Raw genomic sequence first — 22,725 nt, forward strand, 5'->3', positions numbered from 1 at the left:
TCGAGACTGGGTTTCCCTGTGTAGCCCTGGCCATCCTGGAACTCACTCTGTAGACCAGGCTGGCCTTGAACCTGGAGATCTGCCAGCCTCTGCTATCCAACTGCTGGGATTAAAGACTTGTGCCACCACCTCCTGGTTGTGTGTTTTTGTAATTACTGGGATGGGTGGGGCTGGTATGTGCATATGAGCTTAGGTGCCTGTGGAGGACTTAGCTGTCAGAACAACCGGAGTAGCAGTTAGCCAATGTAATCGTATCTTTTAAATACACTAAGTTCTTTCTTAATGATAAGATATGCAAATATGTTTTTCATTTCATCATTATGCAGTTCTCAAGGCTTAAGGAGTCCAAGTACTATAGTGTCATCAGGTCAGCCAACATTTTTGGCTTTAAAAGGTAATTTTCAAACTAGAAAATCTGGAAGAACTGGTGAAGGCTTCACCCTAGGGATTTACTTTTGGTGTAAGCTCAAATGAAAACTGAGGCTAGAGGTCACCTTGTTACTTAGTCAAAAAAAAAAAAAAAAAAAAAAAAAAAAAAAGGTGGGTGGAGTTGGTAGAGCCCAAAGCCAAGATACAAATTTAGCCCACAGAAATCTAAGCATTTTTTTCTTATTCCAGGCTCGCTAGCACAAGCATTCTGTGCCTTTCTGAACTGTTCTTCTATCATTAAGCCAGAAGGGAGACATTCACGGACCTCAATTTTTGCAAAGTATCATAAGTATCAAAAGAACTTTTCAAAGAACATCCAGCCTGTCTGAAGTGAAGAATACAAAGTTTTAATAGCATTATAGGAAAACTCTGAACTCTTTACTTATAAATATTGAGGAAAAACATCTTTAATTCACACACACACACAAATCACATCAATATTTCCCTTTCAATTATATCTAATCATGCTTTATTTCAGTATCAAACTGGAAATCACTTCTCATCTTTTAGAAGCTGCTATTACTTTCTAACAGTCCCCTAATGTGATTTTACCATATGATGCGGAGTGCTTCATCTTTACAGCCAAGAACAAAGGAGTCCAGAAGTCAGCTTGTCTTTACTACAAAGTGTTTCTACAGAAGAGATTAAAAGCAGCAGGATGCAATCATGATAAGGTTGGACGAGCACACTGTACACTGGCAAATTATTAAGTAAACTCCAAACCCTCTGTTTAGCATCAACTTGCATAGTTATTCACTAACCCTCTTGTAGGCCAAGTGTTATAACTGCAGATGCTATTTATGATTGCCTCGTGGAAACCCTTATAAGACAGAGTTTTTAGCTCCAAGGGCTTTTCTCAATACACTTTTTGTTCAGGATTTTGCAGAACATACACAAAGGTGGTCTCTGAGAACAGCACCCCTAAAAGTGAACCCACAGACCCACCCCTAAATAAAGTCTATAGGGTTTGTTCCTTCTTCTTCTTCTTCTTCTTCTTCTTCTTCTTCTTCTTCTTCTTCTTCTTCTTCTTCTTCTTCTTCTTCTTCTTCTTCTTTTCTTTTTTTTTGTTTTTCAAGAGAGGGTTTCTCTATGGCTTTGGAGCCTGTCCTGGAACTAGCTCTTATAGACCAGGCTGGCCTCAAACTCACAGAGATCCGCCTGCCTCTGCCTCCAAAGTGCTGGAATTAAAGGCATGCACCACCACCGCCTGGCTGTTCCTTATTTCTTCTAAAAATTGTTAAAGAACGTTCTAATACACCCCCAAATTTGGAAATGGTATGGGTTTGTCCTGGAGAAAACAGCTACCACATGGTCTTCCAGATCAGTGACTAAGGTCTTACGCATAACTCCAGGCCTTCAGCTTCCACAGATCTGCAAGCCCTGATTTTTGAATTTTCTTTCTTTCCACAGGGTTCTGTCTGATTATGATAATTGGTTCTACACTGTCTCGTTTTGTGTCTGGACTGATATACTGACATTTCTGGAAGCAGAGGATTTACAGGAGACCTAGTTTTCTGGTTAAAAACCATAGCAATGAAAAGCAGACCAGTGACATCTTGCCTTTTAGTGATGCTTGTATTGAGAAGGGACTTGTGAGTCTACCATTTCTGTTAATATTACTACTTGCTTAAGATTATACTCATTTACTTATTGTGTTAATGATGTGTGTGTGTCACAATATTCATGTGGAGGTCAGAAGACAACTTGGAGTCAGTTTTTACCTTGCACCGTGTGGGCTCCTGGTATCAGACTCAGCTTGTCAGGCAGGGAAGCAGGCACCTTTACCCACTGAGCTATCTGCCTACTCTGTTTTGTTTGTTGTTTTGTTTTCTGAGACAGGGTCTTGTTATGTAGTACAAGCTGGTATCAAACTTACAATCCTCCTGTCTATACATTCCCATTGCTGAGGGTGCCGCCCTACCCAGCTAATATTACTCTGTTATTACTTTTATACTTTTAGTTGGCATTCCCCTACAATAAAAACTTTCTCATTTCTTTATATCACCATGCACTCATCATTAACAGGTTGCAATCTGTTATTATTACTACTTATTTTGATACTTGTGGGCTAGGACTGTGGCTCAGTACCTTCCTTGCATGTGGGTGGCCTCTCAGTACCATGAGGGGAAAAAAAGAAAAGGAAGGAAGGAAGGAGGAAGCAAAGAGAGAAGAAAGTATTTTGAAGATAACTGTTGTTCTTAACAATACCTTCACAATAAGTGTTAGAAATAATACAGCTTTATTGGGAACGGTTTCTTTGATTCTTACAACTGAGCAAAAAAGTCATCTCTTCCCTAGGTCGTGCACTAAAGCCTTCTTTGCTAGTACAGACTGTGGCTAGACGCCTAGATTTCTAACTCTAGGTCCTTGGTATTTCTAGTCTATTAAGAAGACTTCCTTAAGGAACGAAGAGGAAAACCTCGCAGAACCACCACACTGTGGGGAAAGAGTGTGGTGATATGTCACTTTTATCTCAGCACTCAGGAGACTGAGTCAGGTGGATCTCTGTGAGTTCCCAGCCAGCCTAATCTACATAGCGAGTGCCAGGCCAGCTGGGGCTACCCAGTGAAATGCTGTGCAAATAACAGAAACAAACCTTACACTGGGGAGGCTTTCTTGTCCTTCACCAGACCACTATCCCAGGAGCAGGTGCTTAAAGTGAAACTGAGTTGAGCAAGGTGCATTTTATAACTCCAGACGGCTGGAGCTATAGCTTAGGGGTAGTGATTGTCTGCCAAGAACGAGGCACTAGGTTCATCCATAGCACTGAAAAAAGAAATTAGGGTGACGTTTTCCTTCCTCTTCCTTCCTCTAAATTACCCAAGGTCTTATTCGTTTATATGGAGAAACTAAAGTAACTGAGGATCTATAACTTCTTCCTGGCAATTTTTTCTATTTTTGACCATAATAATTTGTGGTTTTTTTTTGTTTTTTTTTTTTTTTTTGGTTTTTCGAGACAGGGTTTCTCTGTGGCTTTGGAGCCTGTCCTGGAACTAGCTCTGTAGACCAGGCTGGTCTCGAACTCACAGAGATCCGCCTGCCTCTGCCTCCCAAGTGCTGGGATTAAAGGCGTGCGCCACCATCGCCCGGCGATTTTGTGTACATTTTTTAAGGCCACACAAGACTTTTTCTTTTTTTCCTTTTTTCTTCTTTCTTTTCTTTCCTTCCTTCCTTCCTTTCTTTTCCTTCCTTCCTTCCTTCCTTTCTTTTCCTTCCTTCCTTCCTTTCTTTTCCTTCCTTCCTTCCTTCTTTCTTTTCTTTTCTTTTCTTTTGGATAAGGCAAACTTATAACTGCTTTCCATTTTAGCTCCGGTGACACTCCGGGAAGGCGTTACTAACTTCAGGAGATCTCTAGCACTACTGCTAATGCTGAACATGTACTTTTCTCTCCTAATTTGTTAAAATTCTCTTGTCCTCCGTATTTATCAGCTCTAACATCCTAACAGTTGCGCCGACCTTTCCCCGTCTGAGAGTTTTCACGTGTGAGGTAAGGTTCCCGATGGTGCTAAAAGCTCCAGCCAAGAAACAAAGTCTGTGTCAACAAGCGGACCCTGCCCTACTGGCCTCAAGTGCAACGCCTGCTCCCAGGTGTTTATCTTGGACTCTACGAACCTTTAAACAAAATTCTACGCAAAGCTGCTGGCAACTTTTCCCAAGGGAGGCGGCTCCCACGGGCCGGTCCCAGCCTCCGAACGTCAAGTGGGGCTAGCGACCGCCGTTTTAGGAGTTGATTTCCTTTCCCCGGGAGGCCAGGGCTCAGACATTCAGGAGCAGATTTGGCTCAATAGCGTTCTCCCGGCCTTAACCTCGCGACGGACCCGGAATCTCCCTCCGCGCATCACCGAGGGCAAAGCAGACGACGGCTGGCCCGCTTCCGAAACCTTCGGGAGGGAAAATGACGCCCACTGCCCGGAGCCGGGAGTCTTTGACACGCCAGGGAGCCGACCGGGTCGCCGCAGCCGACTCCACACTCCGGAACTGGAGTGCACTCACTGAGGAGCCGCGACGCTGACAAAGGGGCGGGGCTGCCGGCCGCACCCTCTCCGCCTTCACCCGCCTCCTTTGTTCCTTCCTGGGTCTCTATTGGCTAATGATACCCGGGCCCGCGACCTTCTTTGAGACGCTATTGGGCGAAGTCGCTGCCGCTCTGCCGGGGGCCCATTCGCAATTGGTCAAGTCGCCGCCCGGGTTTGAATCGTCTCCCCGGCCTGGGAGGGCTCTGCCAAAGTGCCACGTTGGGCCGGGCAGCGGGCGTGAGGAGCCGGCTCCGGGCGCCACCCCGGGGTGCGCTCTCTAGGGCGCTGGCCGTTGGGTGGCGCGGGGTGGCCGCGGGCCGGCGGCGGGAGCTGCGGCGGGAGCTGCGGCGGGAGCTGCGGCGGGGCCGGTGCGTCCCGCCCGAGGGCGGCTCTGGCTGAGGGCGGAGGGGCCGGGGGACAGCCCGGGGCAGCGGCCGAGACGGCACGGCGGCAGCAGAGTCCGCTGCCCCCGGACGCCCCCGGCAACATGCTGGCAGATAACCTGGTGGAGGAGTTTGAGATAGAGGATGAGCCGTGGTACGACCACCGGGACCTCCAGCAAGGTGAGGGCGAGGTCGCCAGGGGTGGGGGGTGGGAGGCCCGGGAGGCGGCTGGTGTGGAAAGTGCTAGAAAGTTCCTTAGGGTGGTGGTCTGGGACGCGCGGCCGGGGGCTCCTCACGCTCACCTGGCGGCGGATCCGCCCATCCCGGGGGCGAGCGCGCGGCCCACGGCCCTGCGGATGCGCAACACTGGCTGATGATGGTCGGCGCTTTAAGAAAGCGCTTCCTCGGAGGATGAGCGGATCTGTCTCTTTCGGGGACCTCTGAGGTGGGTAGGGGTGAACCAGCGTGTCCTGCTCTAGAAGCAGGCTGCTGACTGGGCTCCGGGTCCTGCTGCCCTGCCCGCCCTCATCCGCTTTTCATGGCCCGCAGAGTCTGCAAGCCGCTGCAGGTGGGGGGGGGGGGGGGCAGTACTGCGGTGCGGTACCTGCGCCATCACTCTGTGAGCGTAACGTTTTGTTATCCCGTTTTCCAGAAAGCAGATGCTAAAAGAGTTAAGTGGACTCCCTAAAGCCGAATATAGGAGCGAGTAATTCTGATCCCACACACTCGGGATGAGGAGCCTGTAGACACTGTTGAGACCTTAGCATCCCGGTTTACCACTTACTCAGTTGGGTGTCAAACTGTTTTATTACTTAGGCATCGTTCATCGGGTGCCAGGTGAAATTATTTGAGAAGAGTTCTAGCATGTCCTTCTTTTTTCTCTTTCTTTTTTTTTTTTTTTTTTTGCATTTTGGGTTTTCAATTAAAAATTAACCCTGCCTTGGTTTTCTTGATTGATTGCGGCATCTCCAGAGAACAGTCTCAGAGTGCCCTCAGTCAGAAGCCAGTGGCACATTTTCTTTCACATTCGTAGCAAGGTTTTGCGCTTAAGGACACTGACAGGCCCCTTTTATTCTCCCAGTAACATCAAGTGTTGCCATAGGTTACCTCTGACTTAAGTAGATACTGTTGGGGAAACGGTTTTCACTACAGACTTCAAAGCAAGCATTCTTAACCACCATGCAGAGTGATCTTCAGGAATTCTTTCAAGCATCCTGTTTGTGCTATTCTATAGAATTTTTTTCACTCTAAACTTGCAGTGAAAATATCTGAGTTGGCTATTAAACACAATTCGATTTGAAAGAAAAAAGAAAATGTGGACTTGAATGACCCATACTTAGAAAAGAGAAAAAGAAAACAAGAACCTCTTTGGAGAGGTGGTAATTTGTTATTTATTTCTGTCAGTCTTGATCCCTTAATGTGCAATGACTTAAGCCCAAATGGCTGTCCTTTTATAATCGAAGCTACCTAGCAGTTACAGAGCCTGTTGGCCATCACATTTCCCCGTGTCCAGAAGACACATTTGTCATACATTTAGCCTATTTCAGATTTGTCCCATAAGGACTGATGACCTACTTTGATACTTCAGGACTGAAGCAATCACCATGAGAATCAACATTTTACTATATGAAAGCAATTCATGTTATCCAAGCAAGATATTTTTCTTTGCCATATTTAAGAAACATCCAAAATCTTCAAGGGCAGCCTGGTCTCCCATATATAACTTCATATTTAACACTTCATAATAAAAGTTTAATTTCATTTTTGTTGATTGAACTGAAGCTCTCTCTCTTTCTCTCTCTCTCTCTCTCTCTCTCTCTCTCTCTCTCTCTCTCTCATATTACTGTTTTCTCAGTTCTCCTCTCTCCAAAGCCCTAGTCCACCGAACAACCAAACCCACCTCCCCTGGAGCTTATCAGGACAACCAATTGTAATATCTCGATCTGCTGAGCAGTACACAAAGCACATTTGGGGCTGTGTGTGAGATTCTTAACTTCTGATCAAAATGAAGTTGTCACATCTTCAAGTTTAACAAATCCTAACCTCTGAACTTACTGTCAAATTCCACTTGAAATGTCTTCTATACTTTTCAAAGACTTTTGTTTTGTTTTGTTTTTAAAGACAGGGTTTCTCTGTAGCTTTGGAGCCTGTTCTGGAACTAGCTCTTGTGGCCCAGGCTGGCCTCAGACTCACAGAGAGTCACCTGCCTCTGCCTCCCGAGAGGCATGCACCACCACCGCCCGGCTTTCCAAAGACTTTTATGCCTGTTATCATAATAGACTTTGCCATAGCTTCTATCATAAATAGTCATGTAGAGTACAAATGGAAGATGTGAAATCCCAACTGTTCACTTATCAGTGTGTCCCTGAAAGAATGGTGGCTGCTCTTTTGAGCATATTTTCTTCAGTTTTGCTAACTTGCATGTTATAAACAGTTTTGTGTATTTGGTGTGCTGGGGTTGATCCCTCAGCCAGCCAAGAACTAAACTTGGAACAGAGTTTACGACTGTTTCTCAAGAACATACTGCTTTCTCTATACTAGGTATTCATGTAGGCAGCGGCCCACTGCCCTAGTCAGCTATCTGTTAGGAAGGCAGGACTCCCCTCATGGGGTGCTGTTCATGAATCCGTTCATTAGAGGCATCTGGAGATGCTAGTAAACGGAGACACTCAGCATTTGATGCTAAGTAGTTTGGGACCAGCACTGTCTCTTTGAGTAGATTAAGGAGCTCTTGTCAGATTTTTATCATCTTCATTGTTAACTTAGGTAGATTTGTATTGAATAGATGGCCTAAAACACTTTACAAAAAATTTGAGACTTGTTTAAGGTAAGTTCTTGCTCTGTAGCCCAAGCTGGCTTTGAACTCATGGCAGTCCTTCTACCTCAGAATCCTAGTTATGGTTATGATTGCTATGCTAAAACACCATGAACAAAAGCAAGTTAGGGAGGAGAGGGTTTGTTTGGCTTGCACTTTGATAATTATAGCCCATCACTGAAGGAATTCAGGACAGGATCTCAGGCAGGGCTGGAACCTGGAGTCAGGAGCTGATGCTGAGACCGAGAGGCTTCCTCCTCTCTGATGTCTCTGCCTTATGTCAAATTGACAAAAAACTAGCCAGCACACTTAACCTCCCATTGAGCTCAAATGTGTAAGCCATAGAGCCTAACTTTTTTTTTGTAGTGCGGGGTGGGACATACCATGGTGTGTATATGGAGGTCAGAAGATGTCAGGTCTCTCGTTCCACCGTGTAGGTCCTGGGAATTTGACTCAGGTTATCAGGCTTAATGGCTGGTGCTCTTACCCACTGAGCCATCTTAGCAGTTCTTATTTACTTTTTGAGATAGGATTTCGGTGTGTAACCCAGGCTAACCTCAAACTCATGACAAACTTCATGCCTAAGCCTGCTGAATAATCAATTAGATCACCGGGCCTAGTTTTCCTAACATTTTCTAAAGCATTAGGACTATTACATTTTTTTTATTTATAAATGTATGCCACTATCAAAGTAGGCTGTGTCAATGTTTGTTAGAGCCTTCCTTTCTATTCAAATTAAAATAATGAAAACATTCTAACCTCCGTCAACTCTGATCTCCTATTCATATCTTGTTACATGTAGAGCTGAGGAGACACAGAAATGCTTTGACGAGTAGACTTTTGTTAGAGGACTGAGTTGGCACGCTAAGAATACTGACAGTAATCCCTGGGCACAGTCTTTTCTGGGACAGCAGGAGCCTTCTATGTAGGTAATGATGGTGCTTGCTTTGAAATGTGCCCCCAAGAACAAGGTAGAAAGGCTTCAAAGACTGGTTTTCCTTTAGACTAGCTGTTGTGACAGTTGTCATTTGTGGAGCGACACAAGGTTTAGAATAAGTGTTCAGAGTTAACGGTGTATAGATCACCAAATGAAGTCGTAGTTAAAAGGAATCCTGAAATTCCATTGCAAGATGAGTATCTTTCTAAATTTCAGTATGAGCTCATCTCTGAATTCCTAATGTGCACTTAATTACTGAATCATTGTTTAGATAGAGTCATTAAAATTGACAACATCCTTTTTTTGATGTTTATGTTGAGGTAGTGTGTTCTCTATTATAGCAATGTTGGCAACAGATATTTCATAGAAAGGGCACCAGATGACACACTTGACTTTGTAACAGGAAAAGCTTTCAGCCTTCATGTTACTGAATTACTGTTGCAGACTGCAACCAATAAAATGGTATCCTCAACTTTTTTGTTAGTTCGTGTTTAGAAACAAGTAAAATGAGAATGTAATAAATTCTGTAAGAAAGTATCACTCAGGTACTATTGTTCATGTTTTTGCCCAAGTACAGGGCTGAGTGAATATCTATTTAAAGCTAGCAGCCTACCCTGTGAAAGCAGAGCATATTAGGGCCAAGGATATAACTCAGTGGTAGAGCATTTGCTTATTGTATGAGGTTCTGGGTTTGATCCAAGAATTAAGAAAAAATTTGCCTGACAAAACTGATCAATGAAAAAATATCAAACATATAGAGCACTGATACATTGTAAATCTATGATATTTATAGTGACTGCCTAAGCCAGACCAATTCGGTAGGATTTAGAAAAGACAATGGAAATCCTTACTGTAATAGCGAGATAAGCAGGTGTGCAAGGCCTTGGAACTATATGGTTTCCTTTCCTTTTGTGCCTTAATTAAAAAGTAAAATTAAAGGACATTCAGCATTCTCCTGTTTCCCTCTACCAATTACTTAGAAATGTTTCTTGGGCTTCCTGCCAGCTTTTGGCTCTTTTTGGTTATAGAGGCGAGATGCTACACAACAGGAAATGACGCTTTTTAAAAGACTGAAGCAGTCTGTTGTCTTTACACTATCAGATGAAGTAATGTCCCTTTTATACAGTGTGACTTCACAGGTGCTTTCTTGTAGTTAAGCTTTGACTCACTAGAATTTTAAACATTTCATGAAATATTCAAAAGACTGAAGCTTCAGGTTGCTGAGCCTGGTGGGGACTCTGTTTAACTGAAACTAAGGATTGAGATAAAGACGAGTCTCAAGTTCTTGTTATTTGCTGTTGGCTGATGGGAAACAAACAGCTGCTGGCTGTTGACTGGCTTATGCAGTGCATAGCTGCATGGGAGAGCACGAGGCCCTCAAGGATCAAGCCTTGATTCCTGAAGTCATTTCAGCACAGATGATTTTGTGGCTTCACTTGGCTTAGTTCATTTTGATTGTTTGAAGTTAGTAAGAATTGGCCTTTATTTTGTGAGAATTGGTTTTTTGTTTATTTGTTTTGCTTTTGGTTTTTTGAGACAGGATTTCTCTTTGTAACAGCCCTAGCTGTCCTGGAACTAGCTCTTGTAGACCAAGCTGGCCTCGAACTCACAGAGATCCACCTGCCTCTGCCTCCCGAGTGCTGGGATTAAAGGCATTGCCGCCGCCACCTAGTGAGAATTGATTTTTATTTTCTGTTTTTTATATTTCCATTATGTATATTCATTGCATATGGTGCTGTGCTATATACAGACAGTCTCATATAAGTATATAATGCATGATGAGAGTATTCCCTCCATATCTCCTGTCTACTCTTTGGTCTCCTCCCCCAATTAGTCCTTTGTTCCCTTAGACAGTTTTGCTTACTACTTTATGATATATATACATACATACGTACATAAATACATACATACATACTGGTTTTATGTATCTGCATCAGCTCAAGAGTTGGTTAAGTTTCTGGCCATCCCAATGAGGTATTGCTGCTCTACAGCAGGCCAGAGGAAAGGCTTAGGGACTTTTTAGGAGATGCTGATCTTTCATGCTATATCTTTGGTGGGGTGTTTTCAGTTTTGTTTTTGTTATTTGTGTGTTTTAGATTTATTTATTTTATTTTCTATGTATGGATGTTTTGCTTGCATGTATATGCACTATGTGTGTGCCTAGTGCCAGAAGAGGTATTTGGATTCCCTGGAATGGAATTATGGGTGGCTACCAGCCACAGTGTGGGTCCTGGGAATTGAATCTGGGTCCCCAACAAGAGCATCATGTGCTTTAAACCACTGAAGCCATCTTCCAACCTCCTGATGTCTTTCATAGTGTGATGGTTTCTATGTGGGCTGTACACATACAGTACATATGCTGTGAGCAGAAAATGATTATTGTGTTGGGTGGCGGTGGCGATGCCTTTAATCCTAGTACTCGGGAGGTCTGAGTTCCAGGACAACCAAGACTGTTACACAGAGAAACCCTGTATCAAAAAACAAATGAACAAAGAAAAGAAAATAACTATTGCACTGTTAACCATATGTAGTTTTTCTGGTTTTGTTTGTTTGGGTTTTTTTGTTGTTGTTTTGATTTTTTGAGACAGGGTCTCTCTAAATAGCCCTGTCTGTCCTGGAACTCACTAGGTAAACCAGGCTTCCTTGAACTCAAAGAGATCTGCCCTTTTTAATTTCTTTTTTTTTTTTTCGAGACAGGGTTTCTCTGTAGCTTTGGTGCCTGTCCTGGAACTATCTCTTGTACACCAGGCTGGCCTCGAACTCCCAGAGATCCGCCTGCCTCTGCCTCCCGAGTGCTGGGATTAAAGGCGTGCGCCACCACCGCCCGGCTCCTTTTTAATTTTTTATTCTTTTTATTTACTTATTTTGGGGCAAGCCTCACCATGTAGGACCAGCTGGATTGGAACACATGTAGACCAGTCTGTCCTCAAACTCACTAGGTAGACCAGGCTGTCTTGAACTCACAGAGATCTATACTTTTTTATCCTATTCTATTTATTTACTTATTTTGAAGCAAGCCTCACTATGTAGGCCGAGCTGGATTGGAACACATGTAGACCAGTCTGTTCTCAAACTCACCAAGATCCACCACCTGCTTCTGCCTCCATGTTGGGATTAAAGTCATACATTGCCACTCATGCACAGTGAATGTTGTTCTTTTTGTTCTTGTTTTGCTTTTGAAATGGGATCTTGCTTTGTACATACATAATCCTGGCTGGCCTGGAACTTGCTTTGTAGACTAAGGCTAGCTTTAAACTTGTGGCAATCCTTCTGTCTCTGTCTCCAAAGTGCTGGAATTACAGGTGTCCTTCACCATGTCCAGTTTTAATTCTTTTTCATTCTGTGAAAAAAGATGGTAACTTGCCTGAGTGTGGATGTTCTTGCAATTGGCTGAACTGGCCACAGATACCCTTCATTTCTCCTTGCTGTCACTTGCAAGTGATTAAAAGTCTTATATTAGGGAGCTTTGTGATCTCCTCCTTAGTATATGGACATCACTTTTTTTAGCCTATACAGGCATGGGTTGAGGATTTAGTTCAGTGGTTGAGTGCTTGCTTAGAATGTACAGAGCACTGGGTTTTTGAGCCCCAGCACCAAAGAAGGGAGAAAAACAACTTACTTCACAGCCAGGCATGGGGGCACGTGCCTGTTGTTCTACCACTAACAATATAAGGCAGAAAGATCGAGTTTAAGACCAGCCTGAGTTATGTGATGAGACTCTATGTGAGGGGAGTAGAGGGGAGGTGGTTAGGATGTTACTTAGGACACTTGCCTTGTGTGTGCAAGGCTCTAGCAATGGGAAGAAAACATTATGTAGATGTAGGTGATTGGGAGTCCTAGTGATGTGAGTTAGAACCTGCTGACTGTAGTTTCTGCCTTGCCTGTGATTCACCATGTGTAGTTTGTTGATGATATTAATAGTTTTGTGCTTCAGGGTGTGTCATCTGAAAAACTAGGTTTGGTATCCTATAAAAACATATCAAAATTGATGTCTCTTAAATGCTTTGAGTTGTTGGTAAAGGTTCTAGCCTATGAATACAAGATAGCATTTGATTGGCTTCTTTATTAGCCTTAATGTAGTAATAGTAATATATACGTTTAATATTGTTAAAATTGAAATCATCAAAGAATATATTTTGGCATCTATCAATACTGCTTCATTTTAATAATCTTGAGTGCTTGGCAGGATGAGTAAGAGGGTTGTGAATCAGAGGTCAGCCAGGTCAACAGTGGGACCTTCATCAAGTTTCCCTTAGTTAGGTCCATGGCCCATCCAGTCTCAGGTTCTTGGCCACTTTAACAGTGTCAGATATAGACTCCAGCTCATGAAATGGGCCTTAAATCCAATTTTTTAAAAAAGTAACTGGCTACCCTCTTAACATTTGTGCCACTATTGTACCAGTTTGTTTTGCAGACAGGTCATTGTTGTAGGTCACAGAGTTTATAGCTAGATAATAATAAGTAATGTTCAAAGTACCTTCCGTTACCATGGACACGAGTCAGTAGGGGTGGAGGGTCTAGTCAAGCACCAGCTCTTATTTCGGGTTCAATGACATAACTATCTTCAGCAATAGTGCCTTACCATTAGGTTGTGGAGAGCAGCCAATAGGCTGTGAAGTTTTGGGGCTTCTGAGGAACCCCTTTTTGGCCATAACTCAAGATGCAACCCAGGCTCGGCACTGGAAGTTTTACTTAATGGCATAAAATGTCTAGTTGGGGAGTTGTTTCCCCTATTATTTGGTGACTCCATTTAGATGCCTTTTATTTTTGTATATACTTATTTACATATATATTTGTATATGTGTCTGTGTGTTTGTGTATAAAAGCTTCTACAATTGATTTCCATATGGTTTTTCAAATGGCCTTTGTGTTAGTTGTCCCTCCCCATGTTTCCTCCTTTCCCCTTCTTTTCAATCCTGGGGAGAAGCTGGGGAAGGAAAGAAACATTATCAAGCAATATTGTATGAAAAAAAGCATATATGTGTGCACATGTACATGTCTATGTGTTTTTGAGTTGTGTGTAGTGGGGTTTGTTGCTTTTGGTGTTTTGTTTTTGTTTTCCTTGGTGAGGAAAAATCAACCGAGCACAATACTAATTATGTTGTTTGGTGGGCATTACCATATAACAGAGTTTGTTGTTTTTCTATTACCATTTATTGTAAGTTGACTTTTACTGCCAGTAGTGATGTGTAAATATTTAATAGACTGATATTAAATCTTATTTGTCAACCTTTAAAAATTAAGCTTAGAATCTTGTGGGGCTTTTTCATGATATATTATTTGTATTTTAGTAGCTGAAGTGACTTGCCAACACAGAGAATACAATTTAAAATTTCTCTGCCATGGCTGTAACGTCTTAATATGATTGCTCTTTCCCTGCTTCTCCCATTTCAACTCAGTTCATTCTCTTTTTTGCTTTCTTTTTACCGGCTACTTGCCAGATTGTAGAATATGATGAGTTATTTCCTGGCTCTCCCATGATGACTTTCCATCTTTCAAGCCATAGCTAAAATTAGATTCCTCCTTACATAATTTAACTTTTCCCCTCTTAATTGATTGATTGATTGTTGATTAATTCAGTATCAAATTAATCAACAAATCCTTATAGCTTTTACTTTCAAGTCATGTTTAAGTCTGTTCCTTTTCTCCATTTCCAGTGTCTGATCCAAGCCACTATTCTTTCTCCTAGACAATTACTGTGTCTTACCACTGTGCTCTATCTTTGTCCCATTCAGTGTGTGAATGATCCTGCCAAGGCTCCCTGGTCTCTCCACCTACTTCGATGTCTAGTTTAGTCCTACCACTGCCCAGCCTCTATTACATTTTTTTTTTCGAGACAGGGTTTCTCTGTGATTTTGGAGACTGTCCTGGAAATAGCTCTTGTAGACCAGGCTGGTCTCGAACTCACAGAGATCCGCCTGGCTCTGCCTTCCAAGTGCTGGGATTAAAGGCGTGCGCCACCACCGCCCGGCTCTATTACATATTTTATCATGCTGCTTTCTCCCCATTTAAAAATCTGAATTCCCTATGATCCCTAGTGCCTAAAACGTAAACCAATATTACTGAATATATATGTGTCTGTGAATACAATTGTCAAAGCAGAATCTGGGTAGTGCTGGGTGCTATCTAGCTTCTCTAATAGCCTAGGGAAGTCAACAAAGCAAGACCTTCACCTGTTTCGGGTAGTATTTTGTAGCAACAGATATCTAAAGGCATCTAAACCAATACCTGCTAGACATGCCTTGTGTATTGCAACTTAGTTTGGAAAGGACTTCCTGTTATTGCATTTTATTGTTACACTGTGATATTAACAAAATAGTCACTTCTCCAGATGAGACAGTTAGCTGTAGGGACCTTTAAAATCGCTATTTGGGGACTGGAAAGATGGCTCAGGAGTTAAGAGGATGTACTGCTCTTGCAGAGAGTCAAAGTTAGTTCCGAGCACCACATGAGACAGCTTAAACCGCCTGTAATTCCAACTCTGGCTTCTGTGGGCAACCACAGTCCTTTTACATAACCTCCGCACAGAGACAGAGACACACAATACAAAACAAAAATGAAAGGGTTTAAAATCACTGTTCTAGAAAACGTTAATCAGAACTGGACCTCGTACCCTCCTGCCCAGATTCGTCACATTTCCCACTGTCATAGGGCCGGGCCATAGTCAGTTACTTGTGTCACTGTAAATGTTGGAATTTTTAAAGGAAAAACTTGTGTTCTGGCAACACCTGCAAGCTAAGCTCAGCTACCTATCTCCAGTCCACCCTAAAGAGAAGAGTGATGGTGGGAACAGGCAATAGAGAAAAGCAAGACATTTCTACACTGAGAAGAGGAACACAAATGAGGGGCTAATGACTACACCCATGTCCATTAGCATGAGATGTGGGTGAAAATAGAGCACAAGAGGTATATATAATTAAGCAATGCTGGTCATGATGTGGTCCTGCCTACCATTGTCTCGGCTCAGGTCTGTCCTGAAGGGTGGGCTCATAAGTTGTCAGAACTGTGTGAAACAGCCTTTCCTTTTCCCTGGTGGAGGGTTCCTGGGGAGAGTTTAATTATTTGAGAAATTGGCGCAGGTTTCTCCTGAGAATACCTCTCCTGACAGGGTATTTACATTGCCAGCATTTTTTTTTTCTTTTGGTTTTTGGTTTGGTTTGGTTTTATGTTATTACTAAGCTTTTAATCCTGTGATTATAATATAATATAAACAAAACCTGTCTTATTTGCACATATGCCTAAGAAGATAGTTAACAAGTAAGCTTTAAAGCAGGAAGCCAGATGTGGTGACTCATATTTGTAGTCCTAGTATTTGGGAAGCTGAGGCAGAAGAATTGCTGTGACTACCCAGGACAGCCAGAGCAATGGAGTAAAGCCCTGATTCAAAAGAAAGAATTACCTGGCTTTATGTTTTTTGTTTTGGCTTTTTTTTTCTTCGAGACAGAGTTTCTCTGTGTCCTGGAACTAGGTCTTGTAGACCAGGATGGCCTCAAACTCACAGAGATCCGCCTGTCTCTGCCTCCTGAGTGCTGGGATTAAAGGCGTGCACCACCACTACCTGGCTCCTGGTTCTATGTTTAAGGGACATGTGAATTAAACCATATTGCTGCTTTGCTTAAAAGATGTGATGGAAATTCGGTTAGGGGGAATGAGAGCAAAAGACAGACTTGTGAAGCAAGTGTCTTGCTGTGTACTCTCCATTTCTTGCATTAATATTTAGTTACTTTAAGGCTAGGGGTGCTGGAGAGATGGGTCAGCCATTAAGAACATACACTGCTTTTTGTGGAGGACCTGGGTTAGGTTCTAAGCACCTATACCAAGCAGCTCACAGCTGCTTGTAACTTCAGTTCCAGAGGATCCAGTGCCTGCTTCTGAACTTCACTGCTGCACAAACTCTCATAGGCACACACACATACACATAAATTAAAAAAAAAAAAAAATCCAGACATGGCTGGGAGGCAGGTGGTTCTCTGTGAATTCGAGTCCATCCTGGTCTACTTAATGAGTTCCAGGACAGCCTGGAGTAGACAGAGAAACCCTGTCTTGAGTGGGGGGAACAAACAACAAACTTCTTTGTCAGTTGCATTCACAGTAGCTTGACGGGAATTTTAGAGGCTGCTGAGGGACCTGCCTGTGCTTTGGCTCAAGGATCTGTTTGAGTGTCGGGGTTTGAATAAGTCTGTTGCAAATGCTGTTGTAGAGCTATAGTACTAAATGATCATTCCCGAACTAATGCCCACATCTTTCTCTCTGAGTAGACTGCTTTCTTTCATGTCTGACTAGGGTGCGTGAGCGAGTACTTCACCTGCTGGCAGACCCCAATTCAACTGAATTTTAAATAGCACTCGCATTTCTTTCTACGCCATTCTGCATTCCATTAGGATCTGACTTGCACGTGTTGGGACTCGCTTTGTTTATTCTAAGAGCTGGGTTATGTAAAACGTTGGCGTGAGCTCATACTTGCCGCGTTCTAAGATATTTGTTGTGCTAGATCTCCAGCTTGCTGCTGAACTTGGAAAGACGCTGCTGGATCGGAACACAGAGTTGGAGGATTCTCTTCAGCAGATGTACACAACCAATCAGGAGCAGCTACAGGAAATTGAGGTAATTGACTCAGTGAGCAAGTTACATCCTCCCCGATGGGTGGCACTTTACTGTTGAACCAGTCATATCCTGTGCGCCTTTAAATCTGAGGCAGAGGCAGGTGGGTCTCTGGGAGTTCAAGGCCAGCCTGATCTACAAGAGCTAGTTCCAAGACAGGCTCCAAAGCTACAGAGAAACCCTGTCTCAAAAAACCAAAAAAAGAAAAGAAGAAGAAACCAATCTAGTATTTGTCAGTATGAAAAGCAAAATGAAGCTGTACTTAGCTTCTTAAGCTTTTTTCTTTCAAAAATGAGTTATGCACTATGTCAGGTATACAGAAAAGCAGTGCAGAACTGCACATACAAAGACCCCTGCATACGCCCACGCTCAATGAAGAGAGCCACCCACACTGCCACCCTGTACTGTTCCTTGTGACACCTCCCTCCCTCCAGCTTTCAAGCACCATTCCAATTTAGAGTTAGGTAAGAAGTTTTGTTTTGTTTTGTTTTGATGCAGTATCTGATTTTATAGTGTATTTAAACTCCTGTGCCACTCAAAGAATTTAAATTCTTGTTTTTTTGGGAACTTGTTTGTTCTGAAATCTGGGTGGGTTTCAGACTTGCAGTCCCCCTGCCTCAGCCCCTGTGAATTTTTATGAAGTAAACATACCCCTGCAGCCAACACTCAGATAAGGTGTGAAAGGGTTATCCACCCATCCAGTCACCACCGCTGGAGCCTGCTCGCACCCAGAGGCCTAGATAAGCCTCAGTTGGACCTTCACAGGAGTGGAATAACTTGAACAAACTGTAAATTTTTTTCTATAGCGTCATTTGGCACTGTGCATTGCACATGCTGAATACACATTCTACCGCTGAATTACAACTCCTCAGTGCTAAGCTTTGCACAGTGTTTACAGACAGTGCTCCTCATTAGATAAGTAATTAAAACACGGGGAAGGGGTGTTGGCATAGTGAGTGCCAGGCCAGTCAGGGCTACATAGTTGAAAGAGACTTTGTCTCAAAAATAAGTACATTTTTAAAGTTTTTTTTTTTTTTTTCTAATGTGTGTGGATGTCTTTCTGCATGCGGTATAGGAAGCACTTTGTCCATTGAGCCACTTCTTCAGCCCCCATTCCCTGGGAATTTTAAAGTATTTTCTATTTTTACAACATTTATTAATACTATATTTTATATTGTACTTATTTTTTAGTTGACTTTTTCCTACTTTCTCAATTTCCATAGTAACTGTTGCTATGTTTATTCATGGTCTTTCACACGTAGTCGGTAACTGGTTAATATTTTTGAAAGTAAGGAGGGAGCACTGGCCTTTGTCTTCAGAGACTTTGGGCATCAGCCCTTGATTATATTTGCAAATAGAGAGTTCAGCCATGTAAATCATCTCTTAGATCTGTCTGCTCCATCATGGAATGGTGACGAATGTTGGCACTGCATTGGTACAGGGTGCTCTGAGGGGATGATGAGATCATAAGAATATGTTTTGGATTTCTGTAATTACTACATCATTATCTACTAATTTCAGAATATTTATAGGGCAACAGTATTAATTCTGAAAAAAAAAATCCTGTCTATTTAGTGGACAGTAAATCTTAAAGACTTGGCAAGCTAGGACTGGGAAATGGCTGTGTTGGTAAAGTGACTACCATACAACACAAAAACCTGAGTTTGTATCCCCAGAACCCACCCACGTGAAAGCCAATCATGATGGCGTGCGTCTGTGATGCAGTGGGAGCAGAGACAGGTGGGTCCCTGACTACCTGTCTGTAGAGCTATGGGTGAACTCCAGATTCAGAGAGAGATCCTGTCACAATAAAAGGGAGACACCTAATGTCAGCCTCTGGCCTCCACACATCATGTGCTACACATAATAAACACAAACCTACTTGGTAAGCTTTTAATAGTGTGATGATATGTGACCTTTAGTTTCATATTCCTACTTCTCCACCCCTGTATGTCCTATGGCAGAAACATATTACTATAATTAGGGAAAATGGACTTTCAGCGTTTAATAGGAATTATTTCTTCATTATTACTAAAAATTATTTTTATATTAAATTTAAAAGACTTGGCTGTAGTCCTTGGTTAAAGGTTAACTCTCACTGCTGCACAGTTAAATTTCCTTTGTTGTTGTTTTGAGGCAGGGTCGCTCTATGTAGTACTGACTGGTCAGGAACTCCCTGTGTAGACCTGGCTGGCAGGGACTCACAGAGATCCACTTGCTTATGTCTCCCCGAGCTGGGAATAAAGGCGTGTCCCGCTATGCCTGGTTCCTGGCTTTTTTAAACGTGAGTTCTGGAGATTGAACTCATGTCCTCATGTTTGCAAAGTGAGCACTTTACCAGCTGAAGCGTCTTCCCAAGCCTGATATTCTTGTTGGCATTTTTGTCTACTTTGCTGCCACTCTCGTGTCCCCCCCCCCAAATGTGGCAGTCAGACCTGAAGTAATGTCCCAGATTCTCAATTGAGAAAATGAGAATATTAGAAGTATGTATGGACTTTGAGGTGAATAGTAGGAAAGATATCCTATTTCCTTCTGTATGAAGTGAAGAAAAAAACTAATTTAGAGATCTAGGCTAACAGCACATAGTTTGGTGTCTGCCATACACAGCACTTACTTAGGGAGTCAGTAGTTTTTCTTTGCAGTTGCTGAACAAATGAGACTCCCTTGTTGGTTATCTGTGACTGAGTCTTGAAGAATGAATGGCTTTTCTGATTATAGGTGGCTTAATATAATTAAACTCCTACCACATGAAAACAAGCTTCTTGGCGTACTTGGGTTATCCTCAAAACCAAACCGTCTAAGGCTAAGATATCACAAGTTCTTCAATGGCTTCTTTGTGTTTTTAATCACAGATTTTCATATAGTGAACAAGAGATACTTTTTGTAGATTTTAGTAGCCATTTTGTACTTATTTGCATGTTGATTTATTTCTTGTATGTTGGTCACAAGCCTAAGTTGTCAATTTTTTTTTTTTTAAAAAGGCTTAACTTGGGCTCTATGCAATATGTGATATGTGTTATAAATATTTCCCCTTCAGGTTTCTGAGCCTCTGAGTGATGTTAGGGTCATGAGAATAGAGAGTCAAAATGGGAATTAGTGGTTAATAGGCTTTTCCCAGGTCTAGAGCCAAGCCCATCACAGGAGCTTTCAAATTAGACCTTTCTTATTGACATGTGTACTCTGAATTGTAGTACTGAACACAGCTATTGTAAACAGAGGTCTAGAAATGAATATTTAGCTAATAAATTGTAATTCCTACTAAATATGTAAGAAATGAGCTAGATAGCAATATCCCAGAAAGAGAAGGACAGTAAGAGTCAAGCGGTTGAGTTGATTGTTGTGTTGTTTTGAGGGGAATGCGGGTCCTCGAGGTGCTGCTGTAGAAGAGAGCAAGTACTCTGGCAAAGCATTTCATGTGTGTGGATGCTCTTTGCCTGCATGAGTGTCTGTGCTCCATGTGGTGCCTGGTGCCTGCAGAGGTCAGGAGAGAGTGCCGGAGGGCCTAGACAGTTGTGAGCCACCACATGGGTGCTGCAAACTAAAGCTGGGTCCTGCTAAACAGCTTCAGCCCCTGGCGCAGGTTGCAAAGAGCTTACGCTGAAAATGAGGCCTAAAGATAACTAAAGTGCTTGGCCATGTTTATGCCACAGATCCTGCTAGCTGTCTGTCAAAGTCTGTGGTGAGCCTTTTCGAATGCACTATAGCACCAAAAGTGGTTCAGTCTCAGAATCTCAGCATTTAGGGGCTAAGGCAGGAGGATTGTCAGTTTAAGGCCAGCCTACATAGCCAGACCTCACCATCTGAACTAAATAATGAATTATAAATGAAATGTCATATTTAGATAGCCAGAAAGTATTGTAGAAACAAATTCACGATATACTAATACAGAATATATAGGCATTCTGAAAACTATCGTAATTTCAAATAGTGACATATCTAAGTAAAATGTCAACATTTCTGTAAACCCTACAGTATGATATGAAATACTTGTGATTTCTATTGGTGGTAAATGCCCCTGGTACTGCTGTGGTTTGTAACTTTCATTCATAATTGAAGGAAATGCCTTCCAATTTTCAGTTAGAATTTTTCAAATAGCTGTCTTCCCCATCAGTGTTCACAGACCCTTTCTAAAGGCTGTCTGTGAGCCCCAGTTGAAGAGCTGTTGGGTTAGATGGAACCAGCCAGAAGTAGCACAGAGAGGGCTCAGCTGTTGAGAGTTTAACAGCATATGATGCCCTGGCAGAGGACTGGAGTTTGGCTCCCAGCTCCCACATCAGGCAACTTACAGCTGACTATAACTCTGGCTCTAGGAGGAATCTGACACCTCTGGCCTCCACAAACTCCTACATCTATGTGTCCATATGGTATGTGTTTGCACACACACACACACAATTAAACATAATAAAAGTAAGTTTTTAAAAAATCATCTCTTTTATGTGTATGGGTTTATCTGTGCACCACATGTATGCAATGCCCAGAGATGCCTGAAGAGGGTATCAGACTGGAGTTACAGACAGTTGTGAGCAGGCATATGGGTACTAGAAATTGAACACCAGGTCATTTGGAAGAGCAGCCAGTGCTCATAACTGCTGAACAATATCTCTGGCCCCATACAAAATAAAAGAGATACAAAAAAAAAAGGCACCTGCCTTTAATCCCAGCACTTGGGAGGCAGAGGTAGGCGGATCTCTGTGAGTTCAAGGGCAGCCTGGTCTACAGAGTTCCAGGACTGGCTCCATAAAACCCAGTCTTGAAAAACCAAAAATAAATAAATAAAAGTTAAAAAACCCAGAGACTCCATAGCTAACACGTGAAACTAACAGGAATGCTGAGGTTACTGAGGAAATGGTGAAGCCTGGTAGACACTAAGAGTGTGAGGTCTCCCTTTTATCACTGTGACTACTCTAAAATAAACACTCAGGGCACTGGGTGACGATGCTGTGGATCTGTCCTGTGATGACCAAGGGTGACGGCAGTAGAGGTGAAAGTTTTTCTCTGTAGTGTAATGGTTGAAATTTTATTATTTGTATGTTTAAAATTATAATAGTTTAAAAGCATGTTGGGAAGAATTTAGTTATCTGTAAAAAGTCAGAATTTGAGTGGATTGAGAAGTCATAAAGTAATACAAAGTTTTTTGTATTTTTTTTGAGACAGTGTTTTTCCGTAGCTTTTTGGTTCCTGTCCTGGAACTAGCTCTTGTAGTCCAAGGTGGCCTCGAACTCACAGAGATCCGCCTGCCTCTGCCTCCCGAGTGCTGGGATTAAAGGCGTGTGCCATCACCGCCCAGCTAAAGTAATACAAAGTTAAGATGACTAGCTTGTAATGCTGAGGAATTAATGGTTGTAAGAATATATGGGAATGTAATGCTGCTATAAACATGATGTGTCAAACTATAACTGATTCTAGTGACAGTAGCTGTGTGATGTGAAGGGGAACAGTAGCCATTAACCTAGCTTGGTACTAGAGTTACAGCTTACAGGTAGTGTTGGACTCTAGCGTCCAAACACCGAGGTGGAGTCGCCCCCAAAGACCATCTCATACACC

At 42.6% G+C, this 22,725-nt stretch overlaps 1 protein-coding gene across 1 annotated transcript in view; it reads left to right on the forward strand.

Moving 5' to 3' along the window:
- The first annotated feature begins 4,628 nt into the window (after positions 1-4,628).
- Positions 4,629-22,725, forward strand: part of Cdr2 (cerebellar degeneration related protein 2) — a 28,084-nt gene continuing 9,987 nt past the window's right edge. The window contains exons 1-2 of the mRNA XM_057779564.1: positions 4,629-5,008; positions 17,072-17,184. Coding sequence (XP_057635547.1) covers positions 4,933-5,008; positions 17,072-17,184 — 189 coding nt within the window. The 5' untranslated portion in view covers positions 4,629-4,932. The remainder of the gene's footprint in view (positions 5,009-17,071; positions 17,185-22,725) is intronic.

This window comes from Chionomys nivalis, chromosome 8 (assembly GCF_950005125.1).
Source record: "Chionomys nivalis chromosome 8, mChiNiv1.1, whole genome shotgun sequence".
Classification (NCBI taxonomy): Eukaryota; Metazoa; Chordata; class Mammalia; order Rodentia; family Cricetidae; genus Chionomys; species Chionomys nivalis.